This window comes from Macaca mulatta, chromosome 11 (genome assembly GCF_049350105.2).
Source record: "Macaca mulatta isolate MMU2019108-1 chromosome 11, T2T-MMU8v2.0, whole genome shotgun sequence".
Classification (NCBI taxonomy): Eukaryota; Metazoa; Chordata; class Mammalia; order Primates; family Cercopithecidae; genus Macaca; species Macaca mulatta.
Genome location: NC_133416.1, coordinates 8625323 through 8648852, shown reverse-complemented (window position 1 = coordinate 8648852; position 23530 = coordinate 8625323). Strand labels below are relative to the sequence as shown.

The 23530-nt window shown below is 42.1% G+C and overlaps 1 protein-coding gene, 1 long non-coding RNA gene and 1 pseudogene across 2 annotated transcripts in view; 2 read left to right on the top strand and 1 right to left on the bottom strand.

Moving 5' to 3' along the window:
* Positions 1 to 1964, top strand: part of APOBEC1 (apolipoprotein B mRNA editing enzyme catalytic subunit 1) — a 36589-nt gene extending 34625 nt beyond the window's left edge. The window contains exon 5 of the mRNA XM_077953519.1: positions 438 to 1964. Within this exon, the coding sequence (XP_077809645.1) occupies positions 438 to 497 (60 nt within the window). The 3' untranslated portion in view covers positions 498 to 1964. The remainder of the gene's footprint in view (positions 1 to 437) is intronic.
* Positions 1965 to 6233: 4269 nt separating this feature from the next.
* LOC107000745 (uncharacterized) lies at positions 6234 to 14372 on the top strand. The gene is made up of 3 exons (XR_013400849.1): positions 6234 to 6505; positions 11888 to 12355; positions 12545 to 14372. It is a non-coding gene; the product is annotated as an uncharacterized LOC107000745 (long non-coding RNA).
* A 5405-nt stretch (positions 14373 to 19777) lies between these two features.
* LOC100424553 (clathrin light chain A pseudogene) lies at positions 19778 to 22049 on the bottom strand (annotated as a pseudogene).
* Between the last annotated feature and the right edge of the window lie 1481 nt (positions 22050 to 23530).

The following is a 23530-nucleotide window of genomic DNA, read 5'->3' as shown; positions in this document are numbered from 1 at the left end:
CCACCATGCCTGGCTAATTTTTTGTATTTTTAGTAGAGACGGGGGTTTCTCCATGTTGGCCAGGCTGGTTTCGAACTCCTGACCTCAGGTGATCTGCCTACCTCAGCTTCCCAAAGTGCTGGGACTACAGGCGTGAGCCACCGTGCCCAGCTAGGTATTTAATTTCTACTGAGAAGACAGGTTCTAGATTTTTCTGAAATAGGCCACAGAGATAATTTTGCTGTATCTTATGTTGCAATGTCACAAATTATAGAGAGCTAGGATCATCTAAAGCACAATCCAGTTAGTGTGACAGGAGGAGCTTGAGTGGAGGGACACACCGATTGCCAGAGGTTAGTCTTGCCAATTTACCTTATTGATCCTAAATGGAGTTCAGAACAAGACATGTTGATTCTCAGGCTGACATTCTAGTACTACATGCTACTTTGTCTTCCTAGATTCCAAGATGGCCGAGAGATCCGAAGTTTTGGGTGTGGCACCTGTCATACTGCAGATGAGCAGAGATCCCACCAACTTCTACATAGGGCGAGCACTGTGGTTCAGCATTGCTCTTCTTCATGCTTCAGTTGTGCATGTAGGGCACATCCCCTGGCTTGATATCAAGGAAGAATTCCAGTGCCACGGGAATAGCGGAAGCCTGTCTAGCAGAGTGCTATGAGAACCACTTCACATGGCCTGTTCCAGGAGTGTGGGACATGGTTGGCTTTATCTTCTCCTCCATCCTTTTTGTGATGGAGTTTGTTGTCTCTCAGAATATGCATAAACAAACCAAGATGCATAAGAAGCAGTCTGTAGATGAAGAAAGATCCCATGACATTGTCAGTGATGCCGACGACGCAAAGATGGAAGACATGACTTTTGACCTATCCCAGCAAAAGTCCCTGTTGAAACAGTATCTGGTCTACTTTCTGGGACACATGTCTCTACAGGTGATCTTCTTGGCCATCCTTCCTCACTATCACTGACCACTGACCACAAAACCCATTTGGTGCAGTGATCATTTGTGTCCTGGGCCTTATTCATGTGTGTTAATGGGGACACAGGAAAAGATAATATCCATCATACTGCTGATTACACTTTCAGTCTTATCATGACTCTCTGTCTTATATGCTTCATGTGCACCCTGAGCTCACTCACGGTGGCATTCTGTCAGAGACAGAGGGACTTCATGAAATCCTAACAGAAGACAAAAACAAAGTAGCATCAGGTGGAAAGAATGACTGCATTTCAGCCCATCTATCCATACAGTCCCTGCTGTTGTCGTAAGTGCTCTCAGCAAGGGTACTCAATTGTCTTAGGTGAGAGGAGCATGCTGAAGACATTTTAGGAGAGTGTCAAAGAGAAATAGGCTTATTTCATAATATTTCTTATTATTCTCTCATGTACTAACTCCTTTTTCGAATTTTCTCTTATCAGTCTGTCTTTCTTACCGGCTTTTATTCTCCAACTTCTTCCCATAGTTTATTCAGCTCTCTAGATAGTAGTTATCCATCCTGTTTTCTCTCATCACAAATTCTCAGTGTCATTTCCTTCTTTTTCTAAGTTACGTACCAACCTGTGCCAAGCAACCCACTTCAGCCAACAGTTCTATGACAGCTCCAACTGTCATAGAACCCCCATGGGTACCTGGATGTAGATGCTTAAAGGGGAGTCTTCACCACTTCTCTGTGAGAAGTACTTGTTTGAGATGGGTTAATGGACTCATTGGTATCATTTCAGGCTATTCCTAAAGTCAACATTTCCAAAGCCTTTCACCAATTTCAAAACCTGTTTCTGATTAACCAATCAGGAAGAATGAATCAACATATAATAATTATTGCCTTCTACTGGAAGAACAGATTAAGTTTCTCATTTGCTCTTCATCCTGCTGTTCATTTGACATTTTCATTGGTTCACAGATATTTTGAGCATCAACCACAGTTTTGAGTGCAGACAATGAATAAGACAGTTATTGCCTTGAATTATACATCTGATGGTGTGAAGAATAGTTTGTTTCCCAGTCAGTCTATCATGACCTTCGTGGCTCCTGTGATTTATTTTCCTTTCTATGAACCAAAAACACGTCATCAGACCGATTTACTAATAACCTACTGTAACAGCCAGCACCTGCTCTAGCCCTCCCTGCCAACATGGCTGGGGCTCTCTTGTGCCTGAGCTGCAGTTCAGATTCTTCCTCAATCCCATTCTGCTCTCTCACCATCGCCACTCTGCTTCCTGTCACAGGTATTCATTCTAGCACGTGTTTTGAATCCCTCACTCTATTTCAGAATTTGCTTCTGAAAAACACAAACTGCAAAACTCCTCTTCAGATCTGTGGATGCCTGGGTGGCAAGCCATACCCACAGACAGAAGGGTTCTTTCTCCAGCCTCGAGGTCACAGTTACTCTACAATTCACTAAGCTTCATCCTTGCCTCAGAGCGCTCTGAAAATAACTCATTGAGCACAGAGAATTGACAGGCTTGCATCAACTATCTCTGTGAGGATTTCCACAGAGCCTGAAGTCTTACATGTTCCACCAAGGACTTGCTGGACTGGTGATTTTAGCTGCTGCTCAACTTCACAGAGGAGAATGCATTGCCATTAAAATTGGAGGGGAGGAAGGTTTCCTTCAGATACTGAAATATGTCTGACATATCCACCTAACTTTTTAGGTTCTTTAAAAATGTTTTTCTAGTTTCTTCAGTAGAATTTTTACTACACTCTGAACTTGTCTTTGAAGTCTAAATGCGTAGAAAAAAGTACCCAAGTTGGTGGGCGCGGTGGCTCACACCTGTAATCTCAGGACTTTGGGAGGCCAAGGTGGGCAGATCATGAGGTCAGGAGATTGAGACCATCCTGGCTAACATGGTGAAACCCCGTTTCTAATAAAAATACAAAAAAATTAGCTGGGCATGGTGGCAGTGTCTGTAGTACCAGCCACTTGGGAGGCTGAGGCAGGAGAATGGCATGAACCCAGGAGGCGGAGCTTGCAGTGAGCCAAGATCGCGCCACTGCACTCCAGCCTGGGCGACAGAGTAAGTCTCTGTCTCAAAAAAAAAAAAAAAACAAAGTACCCAAGTCACATTGTTCTGACCTATACCTTTCATAGATTGAGCTCACTCATGTAATTGTCATCCAGGTCAAGAAAAAAACGTTACTGACACCCCCAATCCCATTTGTACATTCCTTCAGTTACCATCCTCCATCACATAACCAAGAGGTAAACATCTCACAATGTAGTTTCCAATATGCTTTGGAAATGCATATAAATAGAATTATAAAGAATAGAATCTCCTCTGTTGGATTTTTTGTTTTATGTATTGTTTGTGAGATACATGTATAATCTCTTTGGCTGTGGTTGTAGTTTTTTCATTCTTGTTACTGTATAGCACTCCAGTGTGTGAAGAGACCACATTTTACTTATTCACTTTACTGCTGCTGTTTTCCAGTTTGGAGCTATTATGAATAGAGCTGTTATGACTATTTTGTACGTGTCTTTTTTTTTGAGACAGAGTCTTGCTCTGTTGCCAGGCTGGAGTGTAGGGGTGTGATCTCAGCTCACTGCAACCTCTGCCTCCTGGATTCAAACAATTCTGTCTCAGCCTCCTAAGTAGCTGGGACTACAAGTGCACACCACCAAGCCCAGCTAATTTTCTGTATTTGTAGTAGAGATGAGGTTTCACCATGTTGTCCAGGATGGTCTCGATCTCTTGACCTTGTGATCAAGGCCTTGATTCTCTGACCTTGACTTTCCAAAGTGCTGGGATTACAGACATGAGCCAGCACACCCAGCCTGTAAATGTCTTTTGATGTATTAGTAATCTACTCCCATAAGCCTGAGTGATCTATTTGCTCCATATCCTCATCAACACTTGGAATTTTCAGGTATTTTTAATTTTAGCCATATAGTGGGGATGTAGTTGTATCATATTATGGGTTTAATTTGCATTTATTTGATTATTAACAAAATTGAGCAATTTTCTTTTTTTTTTTTTTTTCTTTTGAGACAGAGTCTTGCTCTGTTACCAGGCTGGAGTGCAGTGGTGCAATCTCGGCTCACCACAACCTCTGCCTCCCAGGTTCAAGCAATTCTCCTGCCTCAGCCTCCCAAGTATCTGAGATTACAGGTATGTGTCACCATCCCTGGCTAATGTTCAATATTTGGGTGATGAGTACACTAGAAGCCCAATCCCCTCATTAGCTGTATATCCATGTAACAAACATGCACGTGTACCCCTGAGTCAAAAATTAACCCAAAAAAGGAGATCTGAACAAGTCAGAGAAGTGAATTAAACCTTTTCTGAGGGGTGACATTTGAGCTCAGTTTGAATTTACTGAAAGAACAGAAAACAAGGCAAAGAAGAGAAGAGCCTTCTAGATATGAGGAAGGGCCCTGATATAGGAATGAGCATGGCAATTATAGAGGACAGAATGCCAATGCATCTAAACCTATCCCTGGACAAATGTACTTAATATTTGCATACAATTTCAGAAACATTGACATCCCGAGGTTCATAAGCTCCAGTACTGCTCTTCTGTCACATGATGGCCATGAAAGAACAAAATGATAAAACCCCTATGGAGGAGAATTTGGCAAAATCTATAAAATCACGTGTTTATCCTTTGACCCACCAATCTCACTTCTTGGATCCTATCTCAAAGATATGCTTGCAAAAATACGAAATGGCATATGCATATGGTTATTTTCACCATTATTTACAATAGTAAAACTGGAGCGCCATCTGAATATTCATCAAATTCAGGACTGATGAGGCAGAGCAACACAATGTATTATTATGCAGATATACTAGAGAATGCAGAAGTTCTAAAGTAGAGAGTGAACTCTAGGACACAGGGCGAAGTGAAGAAAGCAAGGTGCAGAAATTGCACACAGTATGCCATCTTTTGTACTGGGGAAACGAATTCAAAGCAGCGGAGAAAGGAATGTGCATGCATGTATATGTAAATACAGTCATTAAAACTGAAAACAAAGTGGCACAAATAAGCCTAATTCCCTAGCGAGTTGGCATTGCTGTCTTAACCACACAGAGGAAAGTATTATTACAACTGACTTTGGAACACAGTATCTTCACTGTATTTCTTCAGTACGATATACTCCAAAGACAAAAATACTGCATAGACATCTCAATGTCACTTGAAGTGAAATAACATAAAAATGGGAACAGACTCCTGCTGCTGCGCCAGAAAGATGAACATGAGAAGGGGACCATCATCTCTAACGGGAAAACTTCCGGCCTAAGGGTTGGGCCAAGTCGAGGTTCTGTGTGGGAATTCTGGGCATATCAGCCGGAAGTGGGCAAGGCTTGTCATCTCGCTGAGGACTTGTTTCTTGTCCATGAACGACGAAAATAACATATCTTTCCTGTTTTAAGTAGTGTTCTTTTTCTTTTTTTCTTTCCTTCTTTTTTTTTTTTTTTTTTTTTTTGAGACGGAGTCTCGCTCTGTCACCAGGCTGGAGTACAGTGGCGCGATCTCGGTTCACTGCCACGTCTGCCCCCCAGGTTCAAGCGATTCTTCTGCCTCAGTCTCCCAAGTAGCTGGGACTACAGGTGCGCGCCACTACGCCCAGCTAATTTTTGTATTTTTGGTAGAGACGGAGTTTCACCGTGTTGGCCAAGATGGTCTTCATCTCTTGACCTCGTGATTTGCCCGCTTCAGCCTCCCAAAGTTCTGGGATTACAGGCCTGAACCACCGCGCCCGGCTTAGTAGTGTTATTTTTCATATACACCAATAGGCATCTTCGCTCAACATACGAAAGCCCCTTTCCACAGAAACAGCTGCCTCCAGCCTGAAGAAGTTGCCACAGGACATAGAAGGAGGCTCCTTGCCCAAGCCTGGGAGACCCAACCAGAGTGGACAGGGAAGCGGCCCGGGCCACGGTGCCAGACTCAGCAAATAAACACAGCACTCCCAGGTAACTCTGAATTTCAGATAACCAACGAATATCTTTGCATGGTACTATATTTTCACTCAAAAGTAACTCGTTTATCTGAAATTCAAAGTTGACTGTGCATGCGGTACCGTATTGCATCTGACAACGCTGCACCCGCAGCCCTCAGGTTTGTGGAAGGGGCGCCCCCTGTTCCGCAGGTGCGGCAGCGCTCTCCACCCAGGAGGAGGAGGGGGAGGGGGAGGAGGAACTCGGCACTGATTGGAGACCCTGGTGCGTCCCAATCAACTCACAGGGCCCAACGGTCGGAACCGCCTCTGTGGTGGGCGCGCAGCCTACGCACGCGCGTACGCTCAATCCGGGAGTCGCCTCAGGCCACTGACTGGAGACGCGGTCGAGTCCTAAGCAACTGACAAGGCCCAACGGTCAAAACCGCCTCTGTCCTGCGCCCTCACCCAATGCACCGGCCTACTCTCTATCTCATTCCGGGCGTCGCCTCCGGTTGCCAGGCAACGAGGGCGCGCGCAGCAAAGAGAAGGCGGTACTGATGGATGAGGAAATCCAGGTTCGGACCGACGGCGTGACTTGCTGAAGATCTCACAGCTAACAAGAGGTAGAATCAAGACTGGAACTTGGGGGGCCGGGCGCGGTGGCTCATGCCTGTAGTCCTAGCTACTCGAGAGGCTGAGGCAGGAGAATCGCCTGAACCCGGGAGGCGGAGGTTGCAGTGAGCAGAGATCGCGCCACTGCACTCCAGCCCGGGCGACAGAGCGAGACTCCATCTAAAAACAATAACAAAACAACAACAACAGCAACAACACAAAATCGCGCCACTGCACTCCAGCTAGGATGGTGAGACCTTGTCTCAAAACAAACAGCAGTAACAAAACAAACCCAAAAACCAAACCAAATAAAAAAACCCTGAAAGTTGAACTTGGTCCCCAGGATGGAAACAGACTACCTGAAGAGGTGCTTTGGAAATTGCCCGCCCAGGCACTGGCACTTGACATGCAGGGAATATATTCTTCCACGTACAATTACATATGTGCATTCATATGATTAAGTACAGTAGTAGTAGATTATTACATGTTGAAGAGCACTAACACACCACGTACATAATAGAACTGTATTTAATATTTATTTTTGGTAGTGATATGGCACATGAAAATAATTTGTTTTCTCATGTAGAAAACGCAGTGAATGGCTTAAATAGAATTTCAGCTTTGGGAGCTCACGAGTGAGAGGCTTCTTCCTTGATTACCCTGGGAAGGAGGAAATCTTCATTTTTGGTTTGCAAGACCATGAAAACAAGACAGTAAGTACAACAAATGAAATACTTTACACTCAAGGAAACATGTTTTATAAAACAGAGAAGATATAGAAAAGAACTATAAGTAACATATTCAAGGAGACATTAAACGATATTTTATTAATTTTTTTTTTTTTTTTTTGAGACGGAGTCTGACTCTGTCGCCCAGGCTGGTGCACAGTGGCCGGATCTCAGCTCACTGCAAACTCCACCTCCCGGGTTTACGCCATTCTCCTGCCTCAGCCTCCCGAGTAACTGGGACTACAGGCGCCCGCCACCTCGCCCGGCTAGTTTTTTGTATTTTTTTAGTAGAGACGGGGTTTCACCGTGTTAGCCAGGATGGTCTCGATCTCCTGACCTCGTGATCCCCCCGTCTCGGCCTCCCAAAGTGCTGGGATTACAGGCTTGAGCCACCGCGCCCGGCCTATTTTATTAATTTGAAAAGCCATAGATTATAAAAATAAAAATTTGCCCTATGAAAATAGAAAGAAAACCTTTAAGATAATAAGTGAAGAACAGAATGGATAATGCCAGAAAAATTGTTGACCTGAGAGACCTAAGTAATTCTCCTAAAATACAGTAAAATGGGAATAATGACAAAGAGTATAAAACAGAAATGGAGGATACACATACAGAAATTTCAATATGCATCCAAGTTATAGAAATATTAAATGGAGTAGAGGACAATCAATAAAAATTATTAACTACAACAGATGAGACATTTTCAGGATTTAGCTAAAACATAAATCCTCATCTAAATTTCAGAGTGGAAAAACACATAATTCTCAAAGGAAATGCAATTATACTGACTTCCAATTTCTCATCACCAACACTAGGAAGAAGAAATTTAAAAGAAAAATCTTTGTCACTTTGGGTAAGCAGGGAGTTCTTGGACATAAGACCAACACCAAAGGATAAACTGATAAGGTAGATATTATGAAAATTAAAAACTTTACTTCTTCAGAAGACCCTTAAAAGATTGAAAGGCAAGCCATAGTCTGGAAGAAAATAATTGCACATCATATATTTGATAATGTTTGTATCTAGAATACATAAAGAACTCTCATAACTCAAAAAGAGTAAATAATAGGCAAAAAGATTTTAAGAGACACTTCCCCAAGGAAGATACTCAGAAAATAAGCACCTGTTTAAAAACTAAAAAAAAAAAAAAAAAAAAAGAAAATAAGCACCTGAAATTAACATCACTAGTCATTAGAGAAATGCAAATTAAAACCACAACCAAATACCAATACCCAATGATTAGAATAGCTAAAATAAAAAGACTTTACAATACCACATACTGGCAAGGAGGAGGAGTACCTAAAAATTTCTTATTGTTTAAATGCAAAATGGTACCATGGGGGTTGGAGCCTACGAGTCTAATGAGGTTTTACTTTAATAAAAGTGTTTAATTTTCATTTATTTAATGTGAGATAAAGTTTTACAATCCTTATTTTTCAGGAATTAAGTATGATATACTTGCTTAAGACTTCGAGGGTTCTCGTTCTGGCTAACCTAAATTCCTAATCCAATGCTAAAAATATTCGTGCAAGGGGGAAAGGAAAGGTTGATAATATCCTAAGTGGAGATAGAAAGGCTATTTTTTTTTTTTTTTTTTTTTTGAGACGGAGTCTTGCTCTGTCACCCAGGCTGGAGTGCAGTGGCCGGATCTCAGCTCACTGCAAGCTCCTCCTCTCGGGTTCCCGCCATTCTCCTGCCTCAGCCTCCCAAGTAGCTGGGACTACAGGCACCCGCCACTTCGCCGGGCTAGTTTTTTGTATTTTTTAGTAGAGACGGGGTTTCACCGTATTAGCCAGGATGGTCTCGATCTCCTGACCTCATGATCCGCCCGTCTCGGCCTCACAAAGTGCTGGGATTACAGGCTTGAGCCACCGCGCCCGCCAGAAAAGCTATTTTATTTGTATTCTTGACCTGGCATTTTGTTTTTATGTTGTTGGTGGTTGGCAATATTTTAAGTGATGTGGAGTAAATCAGTCATACATAAAAATATAAACTAAGTAATGCTATGATAGCTACAGATGTTGGTGTAATAAACTATTGTTCTTTGACATTAATAATAATTCATTTAGGTAAAAATCCGGTGAGTGATGGTAGACTTCCTAAGGAAAATAAGATAACTGAAATTGTGGTTGCTTACAGTGATAATTTGTTTCATGTGTGTGATGATGATAATGCTGTGGTACATATATTTAGTAATAACTGCCTTCTACTGGGAGAACAGCTTAAATTTCTCATTTGCTTTATACCCTGCTGCTCATTTGAAATTTTCCTTGGTTCACAGATATTTTAAGTAGCAAACACAGCTCTGAGTGCAGAAAATGAAAGAGTTATTGCCTTGAATTATACTTTTGATGGTGTGAAGAGTAGCTTTTTTCCCCCATCATACTTGTGACCTCTGTGGTTCCTGTGATTTTTTTTTCCTTTCTATGAACTAGAAATACATGATCAGAACAATCTATGGCTGGGCACGCCTGTAATCCCAGCACTCTGGGAGGCTGAGGTGGATGGATCACCTGAGGTCAGGAGTTCGACACCAGCCTGGCCAACATGGCAAAACCCTGTCTCTGCTAAAAATACAAAAAGATTAGCTAGGTCTGGTGGTGTGCGCCTGTACTCCCAGCCACTTAGGAGGCTGAGGGAAGAGAATTGCTTGAACCTGGGAGGCGGAGGTTGCAGTGAGCCGAGATCACGCCATTGCACTCCGACCTGGATGACAAGAGTGAAACTCCATCTCAAAAGAAAAAAAAAAAAAAGAACAATTTATTATTGAAATACTGAGTCAGCACCTCCAGCCCTCCCTACCAAGATGGCTTTGTGGCAGGCCAGGTCTCACTAATACAGGCCTCCATAACAACTGTTTCACAGTGGTTAACGATTAAAAGCCAGTGCTCTTATACAAAGGTTGGAATGTAACAAAAGCCCAGCAAGAGTTTTGCCTAGGCCTTTCCTGAACTTTAAAGCATGATTAAACACGTTTATTGGAAGTCTGAAGGAACTCCCCAAACCTCTGTGATTTAGCAGGAGACAAGATAAGGGTAAGTACCCCAGCACCTAGACTCATTTCGACTAAGCAAATTTACTAAGGCTCCAGAGGAAGGTCGTCAGGACTCAGACCTTAGTTACAGATTAAAAGAAGTGAATCACTGGCCGGGCGCGGTGGCTCACGCCTGTAATCCCAGCACTTTGGGAGGCCGAGGCGGGCGGATCACAAAGTCAGGAGATCGAGACCACGGTGAAACCCCGTCTCTACTAAAAATACAAAAAATTAGCCGGGCACGGTGGCGGGCGCCTGTAGTCCCAGCTACTTAGGAGGCTGAGGCAGGAGAATGGCATGAACCCGGGAGGCGGAGTTTGCAGTGAGCCGAGATCGTGCCACTGCACTCCAGCCTGGGCGACAGAGCGAGACTCTGTCTCAAAAAAAAAAAAAAAAAAAAAAAAGAAGTGAATCACTTATGTCTTTAGATGAATGCACACTTACACATAGACATACAGCTTAGAAGGTATATGAGCTCTGGAAAACTTTGTAATTTTGAGTTGGTCTGGTGATAATTTCCGGGCCTTTTCCCTGTAACCGGTTACAGAGATAAAAACTCTCTTCCTCCCCAGTAAGTCAGCATCTTGTTATTGGGCCATGAGAAATAGCAGCCCGACCCTCAGTTTGGTCCAGGTACTCAGCTTGGTCTCTGTTGTGCCTGGATCACAGTTCAAATTCTTCTTGTATCACCTTTTGTTCTCTCATCATTCCCCAGCTCTGCTTCCTTTCAAAGTTATTAATTCCTAATAAATGTTTTGCCACCGCCACTTTGTTTTAGCATCTGCTTCTGAAAAATCCAATCTGCAACACTCCTCTTCAGATGGGTTGAAGCCCAAGGAACAAGCCATGCTCCCAGGGAGCAGGGTTCTCCCTCTAGCCCTGGGGTCACAGTTACTTTACAATTCACTATGCTTCATCCAAATAAACTCTCATTAACACAGAGAAATGGCAATCTTGCATCAACTTTCTCTGTAAGGTTTCCACAGAGCCTGAAGCCTTACATTTTCTACCAAGGCCATGTAAGGATTTTAGCTGCTGCTCAACTTCAGAAAGGGAAATGCCTTGAAAGTAAAATTGAAGGCGGGGGTAGGATCCATTCAGATACTAAAATATTTCTCACATTCTAGGTTACTTAAAACTATTTTTCTGGTTTCTTCAGTAGAATTTTTAGTACTCTTTAAAGTTATTTTTGAAGTTTGAATGCATATAAAAAACCATACAATTATATTGTTTTCTTCTACACCTTTCATGGATTGAACACACTCGTAATTGTCATCCAGGTCAAGAAAAAAACATTACTGACATCCCCAATCCCATTTGTACATTCTTTCAGTTACCATCCTCCATCACATAACCAATAGGTAAACATCTAACAATATAGTTTCCAGTGTCCTTTGGAACTCCATATAAATAGAATCATAAAGGGTATAATCCTCTGTTGATTTTTTATTTTATATATTGTTCGTGAGATCCATGTACAATATCATTGGCTATGGTTGTGGTTTCTTCATTCTTGTTACTGTATAGCACTCCATTGTGTGAATAGACTACAGTTTATGTATTCACCTTACTGCTGGTGTTTTCTAGTTTGGCGCTATTATGAATAAAGCTGTTGTGGTTATTTTGTACAGGTATTTTGATGTATTGTGTCTGGAGCTGGTTCCTTCTGGTGGGTTCGTGGTCTCGCTGACTTCAAGAATGAAGCCTCCGACCTTCATGGTGAGTGTTACAGCTCTTAAAGGTGGCATGGACCCAAAGAGTGAGCAGCAGCAAGATTTATTGTGAAGAGTGAAAGAACAAAGTTTCCACAGCGTGGAAGGGGACCTGAGCGGGTTGCCACTGCTGGCTGGGGTGGCCAGCTTTTATTCCTTTATTTGTCCCCACCCATGTCCTGCTGATTGGTCCATTTTACAAACCGCTAGCTCGCTACAGACTGCTGATTGGCACATTTTACAATCCTCTTTTAAGACAGAAAATTTCTCCAAGTCCCTACTCCACCCAGGATGTCCAGCTGGCTTCACCTCTCAGTATTAGTTATACTCCCTCAAGCCTGAGAGATGTATTTGCTCCACATCCTTACCAACACTTGGAATTTTCAGGTATTTTTCATTTTAGCCATTATGGTGGGATGTAGTTGTATCACATTTGAATTTTCTTTGGTGATTAATTAAATTGAGCAATTTTCAAATGCTCTTTGGTTATTGGAAAATCACTTTTTGTGACGCATCTGTTCAAGTATCTTGCTCATTTCTTTCTAAGTTGTTTTATCTTTTTTTTATTACCTGTAGGAATCGTTTATATATTCTGGATATAAGCCCTTCATAGACATCTGAACTGCAAAACTTCTCCCTTTACGAGAGATACCTTTAAAACTTTTTTAGTAGTGCTTTTTAATGAACAGAAATTCTTAATGTAGACTGGGCACGGTGGCTCATTCCTGTAATTCCAGCACTTTGGGAGGCCAAGGTGGGTGGATCACCTGAGGTCAGGAGTTTAAAACCAGCCTTGCCAACATGGTGAAACCCTGTCTCTACTAAAAATACTAAAGTTAGCTGGGCGTAGGGGCAGATGCCTGTAATCCCAGCTACTCGGGAGGCTGAGGCAGGAGAATCATTTGAACCCTGGGAGTGGGGAGCAGAGGTTGCAGTGAGCCAAGATTGTGCCTTTGCACTCCAGCCTGGACTCCATCTCAAAATAAATAAATGAGTAAAAGAAATTCTTAATGTTAATATTGTTGGAACTTGTGTTTATTTCCTGTGGTATATGTATACTAGTTAAGAAAACTACTTACTCCAATGTCATGAAGATGTTCTATGTTTTCTTCTGAAAAGTTTATTGCTTTATCTCTTTATGTACTTTATATTAAAGTATACTACAGTAAAATATACCCTTTTAGTGTATTAGTTCTGCAAATGTTGACAAAGGGATATAGTCATGTAATCACCGCCATAATTAATATACAGAAAAGTTAAATTACAACAAAAAATTTCCCTCTGTCCCTTTGTGATTAACTTCTCCTTTGCCAAACCCTATGCTTTCTATTCCTATAGTTTTGTCTTTTCCAGAATGTCATTCAGTGAATTCATGCAGTATGGAAACTTTTGTGTCTTGCTTCATTCACTTAGCACAATGCATTTGCGATTCATCCCTGTTGTAGCATGTATAGGTAGTTCTTCCTTTTTATTGCTGAACAGTGTTTCATTGTTTGGATGTTCTGCAACTTGTTAATCCATTAACTAGTTGAGAGACATTTGGGTTCTTCTGGTTTGGGTAGTTACATATAAGGTCACTATAAACAATCATGTACAGGTTTTTGTGTAAACATTTCATTTTGGTAATATGTAGGAGTAGGGTCTCTAAGTTATGTGGTACATTTATGTTTACCTTTATAAGAAACCACCAAATTGTTTTCCAAACGTTGGTACCATTTTGCATTTAAACAATAAGAAATTTTAGTTACTCCTCCTTCTTGCCAATGTGTGGTATTGTAAAGTCTTTTTATTTTAGCTATTCTAATCTTTGTGTATTGGTATTTGGTTGTGGTTTTAACTTGCATTTCTCTAATGACTAATGGTGTTAATTTCAGGTGCTTATTTTCCATCTGAATATCTTCCCTGAGGAAGTGTCTGTTCAAACTTTTCTGCCTATTGTTTACTCTTTAAAATTGAGTTATGAGAGTTCTTTATGTATTCTAGATACAAACTTATTATTAAATATATGATGTGCAATTATTTTCTCCCAGCCTATGGCTTGACTTTTCAATCTTGTATAAGCCATATCAGGCTTATACAGTGAATCTTAGGGAACCAATAGATATTGTGTTTTGGACTATTCCTATGTAACTGAATAATTCTTTTTTCCTGAATATGTTACAACATGTGAAACTCTTCTAAATCTGAGTAAAATAAGAATATAGACTTCTGTAAGAGAAAAAAATCAGAAAAAACTTTGATATAAAATTGAGTCTCCTCTTTTTGTGGGATCAAACATAGTAGTATTAAGGTATGTTTGTGAATAGCACAGGTATAGTAATACCAGGGCTAAAACTAGAAGAGAAAGTAGTAAGAGCACAGCTGTAATTAATACAGGTCAAATAAATATCAATTTTTGATGTTGGATATAGTTTGTGGTTGAATATTAATAATTGTTATAATAACATTAGTAGCATCTAACATTGATGAAATACTTGCTAAATGTAATGAGAAAATGGTTTGATCTATAGAGGCTCCTGCCTAGGCTAAATTTCCAGCTAAAAGTGCTGTTTTAAAGCTTTAAAATGATTTCACGTCTATAGTTTGCTACGTGAGTGACTATGGAATATATGGAGTATATTTTGATGTGATAAGAAAATGTATTGTAATTTCCCTTCCCTGCAAGAGTGTTATGTCACACCTCATCAGACCACATATGTGAGTAATTGACCTTAACTACTAGACTCCAAAATACATATAAACCTGAGATTTTGAGAGACACTTTGACAGCTCAGACTGTGGCAAAGCCCCAGACAGGTGGGTAGACTGGTCACCCTGTTTACCAGCAGCTTAGACTATTGCAGGAGGAGGAATGATAGGGGCAGAAATCAGAAACCTATTATGTATTCCTGGGAATACTTTTTCTGGGGCCCCAATTATTAATGGAATTAATAAATTACTGAAACCATTGATTATGATAGGTAAAACCAAAAAAATTATTGCAAATGTATAGGCAGCAATGGTAACGTGACAGATTTGATCATCTCCTAACACATAGCTCCTGGTGGACCAAATTCAGTAGGGATACATCCTGCACATGTACCCTAGAACTTCAAATAACAATACAAATTTTAAAAAGCCCACAAGCTACAAAAACAAAAAAACAAACAAAGAAGATGGAGGGCAGTCCCCACTATTCTGGCTTAGGCACCAAATTATAATGTGTCAGTGTTTTTGTGGTTTGTTGAGAATAATCAACAATTAACGAACATAGGGAGAAGCAAGGTAAAAATGGCTGAGTGAGCATTAGTCTGTAAATCTGAAGACAGAGATGGGTGGGCAAATGAGAGGAACTGGTTAAGTTGATCTCTAAGAGTTAAACTGATAAATTCTACATACAGTAGGGTGAGGTCAGATCTTTCTGGGTTTTTTTTTTTTTTTTTTTTTTTGAGATGGAGTTTCGCTCTGTTGCCTGGGCTGGAGTGCAGTGGCTCCATCTCGGCTCACTGCAACCTCTGACTCCCAGGTTCAAGCAATTCTCCTGCCTCAGCCTCCTGAGTAGCTGGAACTACAGGTGTGCACCACCACGCCTGGTTAATTTTTGTATTTTTAGTAGAGATGGGGTTTCACCATGTTGGCCAGGATGGTCTCAATCTCTTGACCTCATGATCTGCCCTCCTCTGCCTCCCAAAGTGCTGGGATTACAGGCATGAGCCACTGTGCTCGGCCCTCTGATTAGTTTCAAAGATTTCTTGATTTTTGCCTTAATTTAATTGTTTACCCAGAAATTGTTCTGGAGCTAGTTGTTTAATTTCCATTGAATTGTATGGTTTTGAGTAATTTTGTTAGCATTGATTCTATTTTTGTTGCACTGTGGTTTGAGAGTGTGGTTGGTATGATTTTTAGTTTTTTTTGGTATTTGCTGAGGGTGTTTTGTGTCCAATTGTGTGGTCAATTTTAGAATGTGTCACATGCACAGACAAGAAGAACGTATATTCTGTTGTTTTTGGGTGGGGAATTCTGTAGACATCTATCAGGGCCATTTTGTCAAGTGTTGAGTTAAGGTCCAAAATGTCTTTGTTATTCCTCTGCCTCAATGATCTGTCTAATACTGTTAGTGGGGTGTTACATTCTACCACTATCATTGTGTGGTTATCTAAATCTTTTCATAGGTCTCTAAGAACTTGCTTTATTAATCTGGGTGGTCCTGTGTTGGGTGTGTATGTATTTAATAGGTCTTCTTGTTGAATTGAGACCTTTACCATTATTTAATTCTCTTCTGTGTCTTTTCAGATCATTGTTAGTTTAAAGTCTGTTTTGTGTGAAATTAGAATAGCAACTCCTATTTTCCATTTTCCATTTGCTTAATAGATTTTTCTCTATCCCTTTACTCTGGGCCTATAGGTGTCATTGCATGTGACATGGGTCTCTTGAAGAGAGCATACAATTGGGTTTTGCCTCTTTATCTAACTTGCCACTCTGTACCTTTAAATTGGGGCATTTAGCCTGTTTACATTCAAGGTTAGCTCTCATATGTGTGGATTTGATCCTGTCATCATGTTGTTAGCTGGTAATGATGCAGGCTTGTTTGTGTGCCTGCTTTATAGTGTCACTGGTATACGTGCTTAAATTTTGGAGTTTTTTGGGGGGTACTGGCTGGTAACAACAGTCTTTCCTTTCCATATTTAGCACTTTCTTGGGAAACCGTTGTAAGGCAGGTCTGGTGGTAACAGTTTCTGTTAGCATTTGCTTGTCTGAAAAGGATCCTATTGCTCCTTTGTTTGTAAAACTTTGGCTGAATATGAAATTCTTGGTTAAATTTTTTTTCTTTAAAAATGCTGAATATAGGCTCTAATCTCTTCTAGCTTGTAGGATTTCTGTTGAAATGTCTGCTATTTGCCTGATGGGGTTCTCTTTGTAGGTGAAATGTCCCTTCTCTCTAGCTGCCTTTAACGTTTTTCTTTCATTTTGTCCTTGGAAAATCTGATGACTATGTGTCTTGGGAATGATTTTCTTGTGTAGTATTTTGCATGGCTTCCCTGTCCCTGCACTTCCTGAATTTGAATGTTGGCTTTTCTAGTGAGTTGGCAAAAATTTTCATGGACAATATCCTGAAATATGTTTTTCAAGTTGCTTAGTTTCTCTTTCTGTCTCTCAGGCACACCAATGAGTCATACACTGGGTCTCTTTACATAAGCCTGTATTTCTCAGAGGTTTTTGTTCATTCTTCTTTATTGTTTTTCTTTATTTTTCTCTGACTTATTTCAGAGAGCCAGTCTTCAAGCTCTGAAATTATTTTTTTAACTTTGTCAATTCTGCTGTTGATACTTATGATTACATCATGAAATATTTGTGGAGTATTTTTCAGCTCTCTCAGATAATTTTAGTTCTTTTTTTCAATGGCCATTTCATCTATTTTCTCCTATATTGCTCTGTAATCCTTAGATTTCTTGGATTGGATTTTTACTTTCTCATGTATATTAATAATCTTCATTTTTATCCATATTTTGAATTCTATGTCTGTCACTTCAGCCATCTTAGTCTGGTTAGGAACCATTGCTGTGAAACTAGTGTGGTCATTCGGAAGTAAGAAGACACTCTGGTTTTTTGAGTTGCCATAGTTCTTGCACTGGTTCTTTCTCATCTTTGTTGCCTGATGTTCCTTCAAACTTTGAAGTTGCTAACTTTTGGGTAGGTTTTTTTTTCTTTTATTCTTTTTATGTCCTTGGGGATTTGATTGTGATATAAGGTGGGTTCAGGCAACTGGCTTTGTTTCTGGAAGATTTTAGGGGTCCAAGGCTCAGCTCAGGACTTCTGGACTGGACTGTGGTGCTCTAACTCTGAGCAGCTGGTATCAACCCCTTGCTTTCTTTTGTAGCTCCCGAATGTTAGAAGCCTGCTATATTGGAGGGACCAATTTGTTCCTGGACCACTGGTCACAACACTGTGATGGATGGTACCAGCTACAGCACTTTGTAGCATGGTGGCAGTGGGATTCATCCTCACTTGCATATGCCAGCAACAGCAGCAGTGCAGTAGGCTGCATGCTCATCAGCTGTAGTAGGGTGCTGGTGGGTGCAGATATGCCAGTCACTGTACAGGCAGTCACAGCTTTGGTGGTGGCTGTATGGCATGGGGGGTAGGGGACCCCACTGGTGCCCACGCACACATTTGCACTGGCAGTAGTGTTGGCAGAGCACTGGTTGGCATGGGCTTGTGTACATCCTCTGTATGCACATTAACATGGGCAGCATCTGCCACTGAGTTGGGGACAGGTCTGCTGGTCTCCCTCGGTAGTTTTCTGCCAGTGGCAGTGTTGGCATGGGGGAATGGTGCTGGTGGGTGCAAGTCTGGTGGTTTCTGTGCCTGTGAATGCTGTTTTCCAATGGTAACAGCGGCACAGCAGGGTGTTGAAGGTGTGCAGTGTACTCATGCTGGCAGCTGTGGCATGTCAGGGTGCATGCCCACATAGGAACTGACAGGGAAGTGGAGGCAAGTTCTGCCCACAAGCACATGCGCCAGCAAAGCAATGTACTACACTTTCTTTATTTAATCTGTCGTTGACTACCATTGATGAGCACCTGAGTTGATTCTTTGTCTTTACTACTGTGAATAGCACAGGGATGAATATACCAGCGCATGTGTCTTTTAGGTAAAATTTTATATATATATATATATATATATATATATTTTTTTTTTTTTTTTGAGGTGGAGTCTCACTCTGTCATCCAGGCTGGAGTGCAGTGGCGCAATCTCAGCTCACTGCAAGCTCCGCCTCCCAGGTTCACGCCATTCTCCTGCCTCAGCCTCCTGCGTAGCTGGGACTACAGGCACCTGTCACCATGCCCAGCTAATTTTTTTGTATGTTTAGTGGAGACGGGGCTTCACCGTGTTAGCCAGGATGGTGTGAGTATATATACAGTAACAGGATTGCTGAGTCACATGGTAGCTCTGTTTTAAGTTTTTTGAGAAATCTCCAGACTGCTTTCCAGAGTGGATGAATTTACATTCCCACCAGCAGTGCATAAGCATTCCCTTTCTCCACAATGCCACCAGCATCTGTTGGTTATTGACCTTTTAATAATGACCATTCTGACTCATGTGATAGTATCTATTGTGGTTTTGATTTGCATTTATCTGAAAATTAATGATGCTGAGTATTTTTTTTTTTTTTTTTTTTGAGGCGGAGTCTCGCTCTGTAGCCCGGGCTGGAGTGCAGTGGCCGGATCTCAGCTCGCTGCAAGCTCCACCTCCCAGGTTTACGCCATTCTCCTGCCGCAGTCTCCCGAGTAGCTGGGACTACAGGCGCCCGCCACCTCGCCCGGCTAGTTTTTTGTATTGTTTAGTAGAGACGGGGTTTCACGGTGTTCGCCAGGATGGTCTTGATCTCCTGACCTCGTGATCCACCCGTCTCGGCCTCCCAAAGTGCTGGGATTACAGGCTTGAGCCACCGCGCCTGGCCGATGCTGAGTATTTTTAATAGGTTTGTTGGTCACTTGTATGATTTCTTTTGGGAAGTGTCACATCCTTTGCCTGTTTTGTTTTTTTTTAAATAGTTTGAAACAGAAATTTATTCTCAAAATAATGCACAAAAGCACAGGTTAGGCTACTGTTGAGATACTTCCCTCCCTTCTTCTTCCTACTCCCCCTACTCTCGGAATGCCGGGTAGAACACAGTAGAAGAAAACATGCAATCATGAACAATGATCAGCTCTAAAGACAAAAAGATTTGGTCCAAAAGAACTCAACATAATTAATCCAATGACTATGAAGAGCTTCGCTGATTTGGATTAAGATCTTGCAGATGTAGTGTATCCACAGGGTGGCTCCTCAGTGCACCAGCAGGGCCTGCTTGAGGGAGATGAGGACTGAGTGCCTGTGTGAGATGTCTTTGGCCTGCTTTCTGGACTTGAGGTTAAAGTTACACAGACAGGCCACACATTCCTACTCAGTGCCTGGGAACAACTGGTTAATGTCATTTACAAAGGCTTCTTCTGCTGCCCTGTTTGTTTTCATTTTCTGTAGCTGCTCCTCCTATCTTGCATATCACACCTCTAACTTCTTTATTGCCTTTTCTTTCCACTCTGCTTCGTGCTCCTGAGAATTGGCATCAAGGGCTTCCAAGTGTTCCGTTTGCTTTTCTCTCCGTTTATGGATACTTTCAGGCTCTGACTGCAATCTATCCACTTGTGAAATACTGCACAACTGTCTGTTGGATCATTACCTTCCTGGTAGTATTTGCCATTCATTACTCCATCGAGCATCTGGACCCCCAGGCAGCTTGCCATGTGGCTGGGGCCTGGGGGCACCACCGTCCAGGATGGTGAAGTCCTCGTCATTCTTTTTTTTTTTTTTTTTGAGACAAAGTTTTGCTCTTGTTACCCAGGCTGGAGTGCAATGGCACGGTCTCAGCTTACTGCAATCTCTGCCACCTATGTTCAAGTGATTCTCCTTTCTCAGCCTCCTAAGTAGCTGGGAATACAGGAGTGCTCCACTACATCCAGCTAATTTTTTTGTGTATTTTTAGCAGAGACGGGGTTTCACCATTTTGGCCAGGCTAGTCTTGAACTCCTGACCTCAGGTGATCTGCCCACCTTGGCCTCACAAAGTGCTGGGATTACAGGCATGAGCCACTGTATCTGGCTGGCCTCGTCATTCTTTTTCTTTTTCTTTTTTTGAGACAGAATTTTACTCTTGTTGCCCAGGCTGGAGTGCCGTTGCATGGTCTTGGCTCACGGCAGCCTCCACCTCCCAGGTTCAAGCAATTCTTCTGCCTCAGCCTCCTGAGTAGCAGGGATTATAGGCACCCACCACCTCACCCAGCTAATTTTTCTTTTGTATTTTTAGTAGAGACGGGGTTTCACCATGTTGGCCAGGCTGTTCTCAAACTCCTGGCCTCAGGTGATCCACCTGCCTCGGCCTCCTGAAGTGCTGGAATTTCAGGTGTGAGCCACCATGCCTGGCCCAGCCTTGTCATTCTTGATGCCTGCAATTTCACTCTCCTGCTGTGCCAAGAAGGCTGTGGCCAGATCTTCTTCACTGGCGCTGGCCACTCCGTTCCCCACTGTCGGACTGCCAGGGGTGCAGGCAGGTCACCAAACTCAGCCAGGGCGGTTTGATCCAGCTCAGCCAGGGCAGTCAATTCAATGGCACAGACACAAATGGTGAGAGACAAACCAACCAGCCCATGGACACCATACCTGGCAGCCACCACTGTGGTGGCAACGGGGAGAGGAGGACAAGTGAGAGAAGGGAGAAGACCTTTGCCTGTTTTTTAATGGGATTGTTTTTGGCTTGTTGATTTAAGTTCCCTGTTTTCTGGATGTCATGTCTTTGTCAGACAGAGTTTGCAGATATCTTCTCCCATTCTGAACATTGTCTATTTGCTCTTGTGAGAAACACATTCACCCATCCAAACCCAAAGAAGAGACATGAACAGTGGAAGTGAGACTTTTTATTTTTTAAGATGGAGTCTTGCTCTGTTGCCAAGGCTGGAGTGCAGTGGTATGACCTTGGCTCACTGCAGCCTCCACCTCCTGGGTTTAAGCAATTCTCCTGCCTCAACCTCCTGAGTAGTTGGGATTACAGGCACATGCCACAATATCTGGCTAATTTTTGGGTATTTTTAGTAGACATGAGGTTTCACCATATTGGCCAGGCTGGTCTTGAACTCCTGACCTCAAGTGATCTGCCCACCTTGGCCTCCCAAAGTGCTGGGATTACAGGCATGAGCCACTGCACCAGGTGGGAGTGAAACTTTTAATAGCAGTCTTGCAAGATCAGGTATCTGGTAGGCAGGCACACCCAGGGCAGTTACAGCAGGCAATTTATTTCCTAGCACACAAGTCCTTCCCCCAGTTCCTCATTAGTCGAGTACTATTGGGTTACAATCTTCCCAGATGTCACCTAAGTTTCACTATCTCCTTATAGGGTCATACCCTGGTCCCCTTCCTTGCTTAAGTTTTGATTTCCGAATAACAAAACTTTATTCCCTTTTATGGGCTAACCTTCCTCTACCTTCTGTTTGCTTATTATGACTTCCTTCATGCATAAGCAATGCAGTTTGTCACATCCACAGGCTGACTGCGAGTACTTAGATCTATCATGCCTTGAAAATGGACCATTAAAATGTTTTCTTACAAGTTCCCTTTTCTTCTCTTTCTCTGTCTCTCTTTCTCTCCTTCTTCCTTCCTTCTTTCTTCTTTCTTATCTTTTGGTCTTATTTTTACTTTAATCTTTAGGTCCTTTGGTCCTCAAATCATTTTAGGACTACTTTACTTTCTTTTTCATAGTCTGGTTAAGTGTCTAACAACAGTAAGTTATTTTGCTGATAGGTCATGGGCATTTGTTTGTTAATAGCTGTTCCAATTAACCTTTGTGCTAGTCCCCTTAAACAAGGGATAATGTAGCATCCCACTGCTGTTAATGCCCCTGCTACAATTATTAGAGATGTAAGAACTGAAGCTACCACACCTTTCCATTTCCCAAACCAACCTTCTAGCCAACCAGTAAATCGATCATCAATTCCAGCATTTTCTTCCAGTTGGCAAGAGTTTTCAGTCCTTGTAATGCTTTTGCGATAGTTCAATCTGGGGCAGTATTCTTGGGAATGAAAATACATTTCCCACCCAGCATAACACATAATGCCCCCTTTATCTGCTAGTATCATGTCTAGTTCAAGCCTCTTTTCCCAGGCCATTCAGCCGGTGGCATGTAACTGGCTAGCCACCCCTTTGAGGATGTCCCAAGTATAATTGATGAATTTCTGTTGATAATAATAAATAGAATTAATCCAATCTACATTTTTATTAATAGTTGATCATGAGAAGAGTGTTGACTGAAACCCAGCAGCTGTTTGATTTCAGGCCTTAAATTCATTAAGCACCTCCTCTAGGGACTCCTATTAAGTCAACATATATATTATGATAAGAAAAATTTGTCAGGGAGCTGAGAACCTGACATTTCCAGGAGTGCCTCATGGATTTAGTGATGGCCACTTTTGGCATGGCAGCATTTTCTGTCCCAGCTGGGCCAATCCTGTCACTTAACCCACAGGAAGATGTCGAGTTTCAAAAGGAGGTGGTACAGGTTCGCAAGCGCACAACCCAGCAAAAAGAACAAGAACAACTTACTCCTGCAGTCGTCTTTGTGTGCCACCCACTTAATGAAACCCAGATCTTTTCGTATTTCTCCCAGTTTGGCACTGTTACATGGTTCAGACTGTTCAGAAGTAAAAGGACTGGAAATAGCAAAGGCTCTGCATCTGTGAAGTTTGAGTTTGAGGATGTTGCCAAGATGGTTGCTGAAACAATGAACAACTACCTGTTTGGTGAAAGACTCGTGGAGTGTCATTATATGCCACCTGAAAAAGTACATAAAGAAATCTTTAGGCTGGGCGCGGTGGTTCAAGCCTGTAATCCCAGCACTTTGGGAGGCCGAGACGGGCGGATCACGAGGTCAGGAGATCGAGACCATCCTGGCTAACACAATGAAACCCCGTCTCCACTAAAAATACAAAAAAATTAGCCAGGCGTGGTGGCGGCGCCTGTAGTCCCAGCTACTCGGGGGGCTGAGGCAGGAGAA